The sequence below is a fragment of the Notolepis coatsorum genome (assembly GCF_963971535.1).
Source record: "Notolepis coatsorum genome assembly, chromosome: 9".
NCBI classification, from domain to species: Eukaryota; Metazoa; Chordata; class Actinopteri; order Aulopiformes; family Paralepididae; genus Notolepis; species Notolepis coatsorum.
This window is the reverse complement of record NC_140173.1, coordinates 127,560,456-127,573,947: the sequence shown is the minus strand read 5'-3', so window position 1 is coordinate 127,573,947 and position 13,492 is coordinate 127,560,456. Positions and strand designations below refer to the sequence as shown.

The 13,492-nt window shown below is 42.5% G+C and overlaps 1 protein-coding gene across 1 annotated transcript; it reads left to right on the top strand.

Moving 5' to 3' along the window:
* Positions 1–400: 400 nt before the first annotated feature.
* LOC311234196 (EEF1A lysine methyltransferase 2-like) lies at positions 401–12,408 on the top strand. The gene is made up of 6 exons (XM_084321319.1): positions 401–523; positions 741–806; positions 7,219–7,333; positions 7,430–7,537; positions 11,371–11,587; positions 12,236–12,408. Exons 1-6 carry the CDS (start codon positions 411–413, stop codon positions 12,331–12,333), a joined length of 717 nt encoding a protein of 238 aa, XP_084177445.1. The 5' UTR covers positions 401–410; the 3' UTR covers positions 12,334–12,408.
* The last annotated feature ends 1,084 nt before the right edge of the window (positions 12,409–13,492 follow it).

Below are 13,492 nucleotides of genomic sequence, written 5' to 3'. Positions count from 1 at the left end.
AGTGCAATACTCCAATTCAGCCATTGGGTGGGTGGCGCTGCTGATTGATTGATTGATTGAAAAAAAGTTTAACAGATTGCAGAATGGGTACAGTACAGTACAGCTCAATACATACAATTGTTAAGAGGATGCAGACCTGAGAAAGACGTTCGTCTTGTTTCCATCATTCAGGGTCCTCCATTTTCCATTCATGCTGAGCGGTCCTCAGAGCCTATTACACAATACATATACACACACCACATTTATCGTTGTCTCTTAGTCTTTGCATATCGTATAACGTTTAACGTGGGGGCAGTAAGATTTCGGCAGGCAGTCCTTTCTCGGCACCGGTCCTGAGGACCTGAGAGCGCCGCTCTGCGGCTCTGCAGCTGCATGCTTCTCACTGTAGTAGCGACGCCATCACATCCAGCATGGAGGACGCCGCGGAGCGCAGCATGCCTGGCTGTCAACACAGTTCGGAAACCGAGGACGACAGGGGCTCAGAAGATGATTTTGCACCTTCAAACCTCGGGACAAAGGAATAGTACGTGTTGTGTTGACGACAAATGCCATAAAAAAGGAGCAGCACGTTTTTATGGATCTGTTTTTGTAGCATGTTATGGTCAGGCCGCAACAGCTAACAGCAAGCAGTTTGTAACATTGTTGCAACTTGCACTGTTGTTGTGACAAACATGGCTAAGCTAATTCACTGAAGCATTTTATTTACCGGTATGTTCTGTTCTCACTGGCCTCTTTTTCAGCTGGGACGATGCATATCAAAGGGAACTGGAGACATTTAAAGACATCGGTGACGTGGGTGAGATATGGTAAGGAGTACAGCCTCTATATATCGTATATAATAAAATACATATAAAATGTGTTGTCGTCGTACAGCACAAGTACAGTACAACGAAAATAAGTTGGCATCTAACCATAGTGCATGTTACCAGTGAATAATATTATACAGGACAGCTGGACAGGTGTGTAATATACAGTGTACATACAGTAATATACAGTCAGTGTAACAATTGATTAAATGGAATATATATATAACATAGCTACTGAGTAAATGTGTTATAGTACAGTGTCAGGATCATTATGTACAGTAATATAAATATACTATGTTAGTAAGCCATACTGGCCAGCGGTATAACTAAACTAATACAAGTAGGTATGGGATATATATATATATATATATATATATATATATATATATATATATATATATATATATATATATATATATATATATATATATATATATACAGCATGTACAGTGCACATAATGGATATGTAAACAGGAATATATGCAGATATGTTCATATGGTTATAGATAAATAATATACATATATATTTGGTATACAGTGTTATTGTACATGGCTGCCTATCATACAGTCTTATATCAGTATCTACATTTTCTGATACCTTACTGTGCTCCGTTATGTGTGTCGCGTGTGCTTTGTGAGCCAATTGGAGGCTTTGTTTAATTTTGGATGCTTTTGGATTGTGGTTCAACAGAAGAAATATTTTGGAACTATAGGGTTGAGGTAGGTAGTAAGATTACAGTATTAGGCAGTGAAGCCAGTAGATGGGACGGGTATAAATTTAGTATAGGCTTCAGAGTTCACAGTTTGAACAGTGTGGGCAACAGAGTATAGGCAATGGAGTTCAGAGTTTGTACGATATGGAGTTTCAAGTTCAAGTTTTGTTTTATTTGTCACATATAAGGTACATTGTAGTGAAATGCTTGGTTCTGTACAGACCCTCCTGAGATTGTGCTTCATAAAAAAGAGAGAGATGGGGAGAGAGAGAGAGAGAGATGGGGGCTGTCGGCGTGGTACAGAGTTCAGTGAGATGACAGCTGAGGGGAAGAAGCTGTTCCCAGAGGGAAGGAGAGCAAATAGTCTGTCTTTGGGGTGACAGGCAATCTAGCCGCAGACTCGGAGAACGGTCTCAGGGCCGGGCTGTGAGGGCAGTACCACCCACTCAGTGGCTGAATTGGAGTATTGCGACTTATTATTATTATTATTATTATTATAATAATAATTCTTCTTCTTCTTATTGTTATTATAATATTGAAACATAGCAGCAAATAACTCAGTATACTGATGGCATCCTCTCATGTTCCCATTAGACTTCATAGCAATAGGGTTTAGCTTAGTCAACAACACAGGGCAGTTCTACAAACAGGCCAGAGGATGTACATACTGTATGAGTAAATTAACTATACTTCATACAATTTATTTTTCTTAAATTTTTTGCTCACACAATATCTTAACAATATAAAACTCAAAAGTAGCCACTGCAGCCATTATCACGAGCTCTGCTCTTCTGTGTCCACATAACTTTCCCAAAACTGACTTGTAATCTAAGGACGGAACGGGTTTATTTGTTTATATATTTTTTTATTGACAACCCAGCTAGGAAGGAGGTAGGGAAGAATGGAGAGGGATGGATGGAGGGCGGACGAGGGCCCTGGAGGAACATCTGGGGGACTGGTATGCGGTGCTCAGGTACTCAGCTGGACTCCTTCCCCTGCAAGAGAGAGAGGCAGGCAGCGAGCGCGATACAAGACTGTGATATGCTTTCTATGGCCCACCGGTAGAAGTTCACCAGAATCTGAGGAGACAGGTGGGCTTTCCTCAATCTCCTCAGGAAGAAGAGATGCTGGGGAGCTTTTTTGAGCAGTGTCAAGGTGTTGAGGGTCCAAGAGAGGTCAGAGATGTGAACACCCAGGAATTTGAAGTTTGAGACATGCTCAACCTCTTTTCCATTGATATGGATCGGGGCGTGCATGCCACCTCTGGTCTTCCTGAAGTCCACGATAAGCTCCTTGGTGTTGAGGGCCAGGTTGTTGTTGGCGCACCACACCGCTAGGTGCTGGATCTCCTCCCCTTAGGGCCCTTTCTCACTCACCATTCGGGGTCGAATCAGCGCCGGATCGCACCAGAAAAGGGTGTGTCATTCATTCATTCATTCTACTGAGAACGTTCCCCCCGTCCCCCGGGACGCTGACTCGCTCCAAACCTGGACCGCTGAAATAGGTGGTCTCGGGTGCGCGCTAGTGGGAGCGGGGGGCGTGACACACACAACGTCGTTACTGTAATGCTTTCATGCTTGCTTGAATTTTGGGCAGATAAAAACACACAGCAACAACTGGACAATACCCACAAAAACGATATTTATGGGCAATTTGCGAGTTCAGACCTCAACCAAACAAGCATGTGGAGCCTCACAGCTCAGTGGATGAAAACATGAAGCCACGTTACAAAGCACAACACTTCCCTGGCTCGCATTAGGCCTGGCAATTTTGTTTGCCATTGCTATGTCTATACATTGGTTTCTTGTTCGAATGCATTTATTTCTATTAGACCAGTGGTGCCCAACCAGTCGGCCGTGGTCGACCGGTAGATCAATGACATGCGAGCGATGGGCTAATGTTAGCTGCTGAACAGCTGCTGAACAGGCTAAGCTAACTAGCGTTAGCGTAAGCTAACTAGCGTTAACCCTGGGAAACGCTCAAAGCGGAATCCACGACACCAGTTCCATCAACTGACATGCAATATAATTGCCGCGAGTGATGGGCTAATGTTAGCTGCTAACTAGTAGATAGGTCTAGTAGACTAGATAGACTAGTAATAGGCTAAGCTAACTAGCGTTAGCTTAGCGTTAGCTTAGCGTTAACCCTTGGAAAACACTCAAGCGGACTGCACGTCACCAGTTCCATTTGTGAGAAGGGGGGTGGGTTATATTGACAAGGCTTGACAACAGAGGTTCAAATATAACTTCATATTTATTGGTTATTTGTTTCTTTTATATCAGCATCCAGTCTCCACCGCCGTGTTAACACTCTTCCTGTGTTTACATTTTCGAGCGTGACATCATCGCCTACGGCAAGCTTACACGCTCAAAACGCAAACCGTAAACAAAACCCAGAGCGCACCAAGACTGAGTGTGTACGCAAACTAGAGAGGGGAGAGGGAGGGGGGAAGTTCGCACCCAAGGACGGAATGAGGACGGAACGGACTGGAACGGACCCGAATGGTGAGTGAGAAAGCACCCTTAGGCAGACTCATCGTTGTTTTGAGACCCACCACTGTGTCATCTGCAAACTTGATGGTGTTGGTGCCATGTACAGGAGTGCAGCCGTGGGTGAAGATGGAGTAGAGGAGAGGGCTCAGCACACAGCCCTGTGGGAATGCCTGTGGGTGGAGATTGTCTAACTTAACATACTGGGGTCTGTTGGTTAGGAAGTCCAGTATCCAGTTGCAGACGGAGGGTTGATGTTGAGGTCCATGGTTTCCACGATGTCACCACGTTTGGAGATGAGTTTTGAGGGGATGATGGTGTTGAATGCTGAACTGAAAGTCGATGAACGGCATTCTCACATGGGTGTTGCTGTCATCCAGGTGGGAGAGGGCAGAATGTAGCGCAGAGGAGAGAGAACACAGCCCTGGGGGGCTCCGGTGTTCAAGGTCCGACTCCTGGATCTATTACCTATTTTGATCCTAATGTGAAACACTGTGATTTACCTCTCTATCTTTTTCATGCTCGCTTAATTATGCCTGTATTCTTTTACTGTTGTGAAGCACTTTGAACTGCAACTTCTGTATGAAAAGTGCTATACAAATAAAGTTATTATTTTAACCACTTGTTCTCTATCTGAGAGAAAATCTAGAATAAAATAGCACAGTCATCGATTCCTAGCAATTTAAGTTTTTCAAATAGTTTAAAAGGCACAATCATGTTAACACTGAGTGCCAATGACGAGATTAGTCTTGCTAACTCGCCATGCGTTGAGTGCCAATCGTTTTTTTTTCGTTTTCGCTTTTATTAGCAATATCCATTCATTTTTCATCCATCCAGCCTGACGTTATCATTGGGAATGGGTCTGAGCGCGAAAAGGGCAAATACCGCCGCCTATCGTCTCCCGGATGGTATTGCACATCATTGGATTGGATTGGGTGGGCATGTGCATCAGAAAAAAAGTCTGGTCTGGGGTTTTCCCTTCTCTGGCAAGCAGTATCTGTTACCACATTCACTGGGGAGGCTGGGAGCAGCTTTCGATTATGTGTTTTGGACTATAACGTTGGATCAATAAACATGATCAATATTTGGAATGCCGATCAGGAATTGGATTAATATTTTTGCAGAACATCTGATGTGAGGTAAGGACTCTTATTTTACCAGTATTGGGTTAATCAGATGTTTTTTTCTCGGCCATCGCAGCGTGTCTGTGTGTGTGTGTATGACGTTAGCGCTGACCAGGTCATGGATAATAGATTTTTCAGCCCGCTTCTCTAGCGTGATAAGTACACATATACTATCGATAATCTAGCGTTTATTTGAAAACGATTCATAAATCAGCCGAAAAATTACGTGTTTTGTGTATTCCACTAAAGAGCTATTATCGCGGAATTTCTCTGGAATTACTAGAACTCTCCAAAACCAAAACTATACTCGTATTCAAAACAGTATAAAACGGAAATGTACCAATGAAAAAACAATCCGTTTCATACATGTTGACTGCAAGCAAGTCATCGATGATAAGCGAGGGGTGTTTTAGACCCATAGCCATAATTTAAGATATAGTTTAAGCCTTCGCAAATTTCCCCGACCTCCCATTGACTTCCTTATTCGCACTCTAGCCCATATATGGTCAAAGGGGCGTGGCACTCAATGTGTTAAACGCTGAACTGAAATAATAAACAAAATGTGTACATAAGTGGCGGAGGGCTCCAGTGGCACTCAATGTGTTAAACGCTGAACTGAAATAATAAACAAAATGCGTACATAAGTGGCGGAGGGCTCCAGGTGCTGCAGGATGGTGTGTAAACACATAGATACAGCATCCTCTATAGCAGTGGTTCCCAAAGTGGGGGTCGTGAACCCTAAGGGGGTCGCGGGGGGGTCGCCAGATGATTAAAAAAATTATAATAAATAAATAAAATATCGCATTTTTTTTTTTAAACTTAAAAAAAAAATTGTTTAACCAGGAAGTCCCATTGAGATACAAGATCGGTTTGGGAGAGGGAGGTAAGGGGTTTTAGATTGTGTGTTGTGAAGTTTAGACTTCAGAGAGGGAGAGTAAAATACAGAAAAAAAGGTACCGTTGGGTACCGGTATCGATTCCCAGGTAAAAAGAAACATTTTCAGGCTCTGTGTCCCGAAAAGCCCCACGCGTAGGCCAGATGCAAGCCGCATTTTACAATAAACCTCTGTGGGGCTGCTTAATTTAAAAAAAATTATAATCGCAAATTTAATCGCAATCGCAATATCTGTCAGAAAAATCGCAATTAGATTATTTCCCAAAATCGTGCAGCCCTAATTGTGTCAGTAAATTCATCCAAATCATCACATGCTTCACTAAAAACAGACCAGTCAAAGTAAGCTCCAGACAATCGCTGAGCATATCAGCAGCCTCAGGTGACCACTGCCTCACAGGCCGGACAGTCCTTTTAATAGCCCTGCCACATGCGTCGGGGGTTGTTGAAGTGCACTTAAATTCTTTTTTTTTTGATCAAATTTTTTTATTGACATTCTCACAAAACAAGACAACACAACACATTAACCACAAAAGTGCACTTAAATTCTTAGCTTGTTTCTGTGCTTGGCCTGCTTGATTCCCCATTTCAGGTTCACGCATCACCAGATCTAAAAGTAGTGTTGTGTGCCTTTAGCAGTAGACTAAAGTAGATGGTCACATTCTAATCTTGTTTGAAGGAGATGCATGCCCTTCTTTATTAATAATAACGATAATACTAATAATACATTTTTATTTATTTATTATTATTTGTTTTATATAGTCCTTTTCTAGAACTCAGTCCCTTTACAATAAGGGGCTATGGTAGTGATTCAGACACCATACAGATGTAACACAGTTGGTGAAGGGCTTTGTAGGTGAGGACCAGAATTTTGTAAATAATCCAGAGAGACGGGGACCATACATTCGATTTATTTGTGGTGGCTTACCACAATATCAAACAGACCCAACACAAATACAACTCCCAACCCAATACAGTAACACAATCAATTAGGCCTTGTCTTGCACGCACACAGTCCTTTCCACGGCCCGAATGTGCACTGAACATAGTTTGCGGCATCATAAATAACCATCATAAGACACTGTGTATCAGTAGAGCCGGCATGGCCACACGGTCCCAACAAGCAAACCACTGCGATTCCCCAGCAAGTAACCATGACTCATAACCTACCGAATTTCCATTACTATCTTGCAAGGTTTGGTGAGGAAAGCATGGGGCGTGTGCTCCGATGGATGGACAAAACTAAGATCCCGAAAGATGCAGCCATACTGGATATCGGCACCGGGAATGGAGTACTGTTAGTTGAACTGGTAGGAATGGAGTACAAATAAATCCAACAAATTGCCATTTCTTTGAAAAGTGAATTTTGCTATATGATTCTCTGTCTCCTTTTTCTTTATGTCAAGGCTAAACACGGATATAGGAATCTTCTGGGAATAGATTATTCTGCAGCATCTATAGAACTGGCCCGAAGTGTCCTGCAGACCGAAGGCTTGACCCATGTGACCATAAAGGTGGGTTCACGGCACATTCCAGCCAATATTGATACATTTTGTGCAAAGAAATTATAATATTATTATGCAATTACTTCAATAATAGTGAAGCAGTTTTTGTTTGTTTTGTGTTTGAATTTTATACAGCACTGTTAACACATTCGGGGCCATTGGGATTAGACTATGAGGCCAGCTTGAGGCCAGCTTTTCATTACAAGTTTTCACTGTGCGTGAGGTTGTTTGTAGAGCTAAATCTATATTTTATATTATTGCTATGTGTCCATTGTCATTGTCAATTGACAGTAAACCTTCCCTTCAATATGCTATAAAGAAATAATTTTTTCATCAATACGTTCCCGTTTTATAGTGTCGTGAATATGAACTATATACCGTAATGGTTAGGGGTCATTCCTGCAAAGCTAGTTATAGGGCGCTAAGCTAATAACGTTAAATCGATTGGCGTTTCGGCCCTACACAAGCTAGAGTTAAAAATCTAAATGCATATGATCAGTATCATGTTTGTTCCACCATGGATGCATGAAAGGGGGCGGGGGAAGTCGTTTCTGATTATTGATTATGATTACCAATAACGGCATTCGTTATTGCAACATCATATGCTGACCGGGTGGATGGGTATGAGAACAAGGCCCGATCAGACTGAAATTGACGTCAAATCGCTCTTACCTGTGGCCGGTTGGATTCCAAAAAGAATTTCCCAGTTATTTGAACGCCATCTGGTAGATCGATATGTCCATTGGCTGATGCTATATTCCTTTACTGCATACTGAATTCGGCGTCGCAAAAAGTATTCCAGGCGATCTGGTGAAGCCATAGCTTTAGGCTAACAGAAAAGCTAACCCGGAGCGAAAAAAAAGTGACACCAGGTCTGCAACAGGGGAAACTGCATTCTCGAGACAGCGCCAATACCAGGATCTGGCCGGTACTGCACTTTCGGAGTCCCAATATGCCTTTTCCAGCCAAAATACAGCTCTGTGACAACATCCGGGATATTAAAATGGAATAAAAACAAAAACAAGCTTATCACGTTATATACGTGGTTGGCCGCGAATCGGTTAACGATAACAATGACCACCATATTTTGATCAAAATAGTTTCTTATGATACTTGTTTGTACAAGAAGTGGCTGAACATGTGTCAGGTACAGTATATGCCACAGGGCCATATGTGAAGTGACGATACCTGCACAATACCTGCATTGTTTGAACGGTTTGTTTGGTTCGTGCAAAGTTAAGTCAAGGCAATTACTTTCCAACACTGGCCACCATTGAGCGTTCACACCATTGTGAAAAGTTATGTTTGATCTGTTTTCAGGCATGTCTATTTCCCTGCAGGATATTTCCTCATTTCCCTACCTGGACATTTTAATATTATGCTAATGAATCTCCAAGTGACCTAAAACTAAGACCTAATAACTATTTCTGGGCAACAACGGTCTTCAGTGTTATTTATATCCATGTGTCTTGTCATAAAGTTGTAGTTTGTGAGCAAATACCATCTAATCCCAGTCTATTTCCCTGAGTTTTCCCGCAAAAGGGGGGTGTGGCACGACCAAAATAGAGATGTGTTGCCGGTCTGATGTATATAAAGTGGTACAAAATTTATTTTTCCACCAGTGACTTGAAAGTCATGTGGATTGTGTGTGGGGGTGATGGCCTTGGGACCATGATGAAAGCAGCACAGCACAGCTGACAGATGGTGGTGCTATAGGGCCGTTCAAGATGTGTTAACAGATTATGAAGGACCATGTGGTAAGTCACCCGCTGAGTCTCGGGCAGAAAACGATTAATAATATGATTGATTGATGAGGGAGGATAATAATATCTCTGTTTAGTTAAGAAACATTGGTTGCACTTCTCACATGAACTCGTACTGTAGCGCTGCATATCAGCATTTCCCACAGTTATATCCCATGTCCCTACACTGTATATCCCAGACCGTGGACAAATCACCCATTGATGAGGAGCTCTGCAGTAATTCCCTCCATCCTCTAAATGCTGGTGATACAATCTTGCTTTCAGCGGCTAGCAGGCATAACCTGGCCTGCAGCTGTAGTGATGAGGGGGGGGGGGGGGGCAGACTCTACTGTGTTTATCCCACGGGGTGGTGGTGGACCGATGAAATGGCTGGAACCGTGCCCAGTATTTAGAGTTGACCACCTCAAGCCTTGAGTGAGTTGACAGGACTTTACCACATCTGCTGAAACATGCGTGCAAGAAAAACAGGCTTAAATGCCCCTCAGGTGTACATGAAGTATGGTGGAGGATGAGTGAGCTTTCCTCTTTCCCGCGTGGCGCTCGTACAGCGGCGTATAGGCTATAAGTGATGTACACACATACTGACTGTACAGCTTCTGTAGGCGGGTGCCTGGCTTAGGGAGAGGGCTTGATGTCGAAGTCAATATTGACCTTAGTTTGGCAGTGGCTGTAGCGTGGGTAGGGGGGGTGTTTGTGTGTGTGTGTGTCAGATGGTATGTTGGCATCTCACTCCATATCTTCGGAGCAGCAGAACACTAGAATACTTTATGTGTGTGTGTGTTTGTGCACAAGTGCAGCTTTCAATGGAATCTTTGGGAATGCAAGGAGTTTTTCAACCACAGGCACAGGATGAGAGCGCGACCACAGGAGGTCTTCCTCTCCAGAGTCGCTCCACGGCTTATTCCAGCTCCGTCTCTCCATTTCCACCAGCTATTTGTGCCATTGTTTTGACACATTACCCACCCCTATATATATATATGTATCACAGATGGAGCAAGATAGGGATTTTATTTTAAATTAATTTTATTAATACAAAAATCTATTTGTGTGAATGAGAAGCACCAGAAACTCAAGCTCAGAAATACTGTAGATATGAGGAGGTTGGTTTATTAGTGGTCATACCAATGGGAGATATTTGACTTTAAAACCTATGTTGCAAGTTCTACTGCAATGATATTTCAACATGACATTTTCGTACCACAACTGTCGTGGTTCTCATGATAACCATCCTGCAACATCTTACCACACTTTGGTTTTATCGCCACCAAATCGACCTCACTCGTTCCAACTACCGTATGCATGGAGCTCTTGAGTGAAATTGCAGCCTCACCACTCTGTTGTACGTAGTGAAGTCCACGTTTTGTCATGTGGCTTTAATGTTTCAGGGTATGAGGTTTTTACACAAATTGGCTTGTGTGATGCGGAAAAGCTTCTTGCGTTGGTTAGCTTCTGTTACCATGTAGGCCACGGTACATCTAAAGAGGCAGATGGAATAAAAAGCCTTGTATGTATATTTACAATAAAGGTGCCGTGGTATTTATAAGTAGTCTACATCTACATGTTGAAATAATGGCTCTACATTCCGACAGGCGACAGCCATCATCATAGAGTGTCTACTCTAGTCAGTAACATGGGTCTCCCAGTCCCTCCTCTCTGCAGTCAACATAAAATACACTTTATCCAATCAGGAGAGAGAACTCCACACGGTCTGATAAAAATAAGAAATAAAAACTAGTTTTAAACTATTATTATGTGCTTTAAACAGGTAAAATAATCTGCCAGTGCAGTAAGCAAATCTGGCTTGGCAAGATTTCTTGAAATAAGTAGAAATATCTAGGGTTCTCTCTCCTGATTGGATAAAGTGGAATGGGATACCAGAAAAAAAGGAAATGTCCGTTTACTGCAGAGCTGAGGGACTGGGAGACCCATGTTACTGACCAGACACTCTATATCAGTGATGGCTATCGGACTGTAGAGCTATTTAACACTTATTTGAACAAAGAAATACCACTTACAGCACCTTCAACAGACAAATTATCACCTGTGCTCTCAATCACTTCCACTTTCTCTTAATTTCAGGAGGTGGATTTCTTGAGCTCCTCCGAGGAGCTGAGGGGTTTTGATGTTTGCATAGACAAGGGAACATTTGATGCCATAAGCCTGAACCCAAACAACACGGAGGAGGGCAAGGCACGATATGTCGAAGCCCTGAGAGATGCGCTGAAGGAGGAAGGCTTCTTCGTTGTGACGTCGTGCAACTGGACCAAGGAGCAGCTGCTGCAGAGGTTCGGTGAAGGTGAGGTCTGGAACACGACATCTCTGTGGCGTGACGATGAGACGACTATACTGCTAGCGTGGCATTGTCTCATTGGCATTGGCTGTATGATCAGTGTCAATTAACGGATGCTTTTGACATTGCGTTGCAACATTGCGTCGGTTCAGAGGCCTCATGACTCGAGTGAGACCTACCGGTACGTGCTCATTCGCAGCGAACACAATGGCGTCTGTCTGGCATGTAAAATCTTTGTTTGAAAAGTTTGCGCCCCTGTCTGACCTCAAATCAAAACACAGACACCATAGCACAGCCAAGACAGTTCTCTGGCGGCTGTCAAGGTGCTGGCAGCAACAAAAGCAGCCTTGTGAAGCCTGTATTTGGGCAAGCTTCCATTAGCTGTCAAGCCCTCTCAGTGGATGTCAGGACTCTGGAGAGGCTCCAGGGGGCCATGGCCATGAGACCTCATCTGTCACACGCCTATCTCTTCCAGGCTCAGAGATGCACCAGAGATGGTAGATGTGGTGGATATCGCCTCACAAATGTTTCAAAACCGCTCTAGCCAGGGCCAGAGAGATAAGAGTCCAGGCATGTTAAGGATATTAAGATCTTGTATAGCCTGCATATTCCTCATGTATTAACCTTCTCAAACTCTTCTCTGTTGTCATATAGGGTTCGTGTTTGTTCAGGAGTTACCCACACCCCGTTTTCAGTTTGGTGGGAAGACGGGCAACAGTGTAACGGCACTCATTTTTAAGCGACTACATTGATCTGCACCACAAGATGTTTTTTTCTTATATTTTTTTATGGACTTTGATCTCAATTATACTGAATTTGTTTTATGACACTATGGAGATGTGAGAAAACATCATGACAATTGTTATATTATTTGTTTATAATAAAAAATATTCATCTTTTGTAATAACGGGACTATTATCTTCTCAATGTGAACATTGTTTTTCCACAATTACATTTTTATATACTGTGATAAACATGTTAAAAAAAAATTATCACTCACAAGAGTAAATCTATGACGTTAACATGTATTGATAGTGATGTTATACAGTATATGACGTTAACATGTATTGATAGTGCAGTGTTTCCTACAGGATTTTCAGAGACTATGGGGGGTGAACCTCCAACCCTCTAGGGGGGTCCGGGGGCATGCCCCCCTGGAACTTTTTTTTGTGTGTACATTTGAAAGTTAAATGCATCAATCTGGTGCACTTTGAGAGCAAAATAAAGAGGCTAGATCTATGATGAACTTTGTGCTAAAAACACAAAATCGACTAGACTAGTGCTTCCCAATCCTCTCCTCGAAGCACCCCAGCCGTTCAATGTATTTGTTAAATTCCACCACCAGCACACCTGATTCAACTTAACTAGCCCTTTATTAGTTGAATCAAGGTGTGCTGGTGGTGGAATTTAACAAATACATTGAACGGCTGGGGTGTCTCGAGGAGAGGTTTGGGAACCACTGGACTAGAGCATACATTTGAGCCATCAAAGAAATTAAGCAAAAGTGGTTACCTGTGTTGAACTGGTTTATTTTTTAGAAAATAAAAAAGATATAGTGGATTACTATTACGACTACTACCACTGCCAATACTACTGATACATCCCTATTGGCAAACTTTATATTTAAAAAAAATATAGTAAAAAAAAAAAAAAAAATTGGTTCATTATACAACTGTGGCGGGACTAATTAGCGGGCCGCCACAGTCTAGGTAATTAATGGGAAACCCTGTAGTGATATTACACAGTAGAGTGGGCCATTTCTTATTTTTAGAGAGAATCCATTAACCGTTGTGGGTTCAGGTGTCACATTCAATTCACTGTGATTTCTACACTAGGTAGTGCTAGAGGTAGCTGTTTGCAGAGACCTAGTGGAGAGATTTACATTTAGTCATTTAGCTGACGCTCTTATCC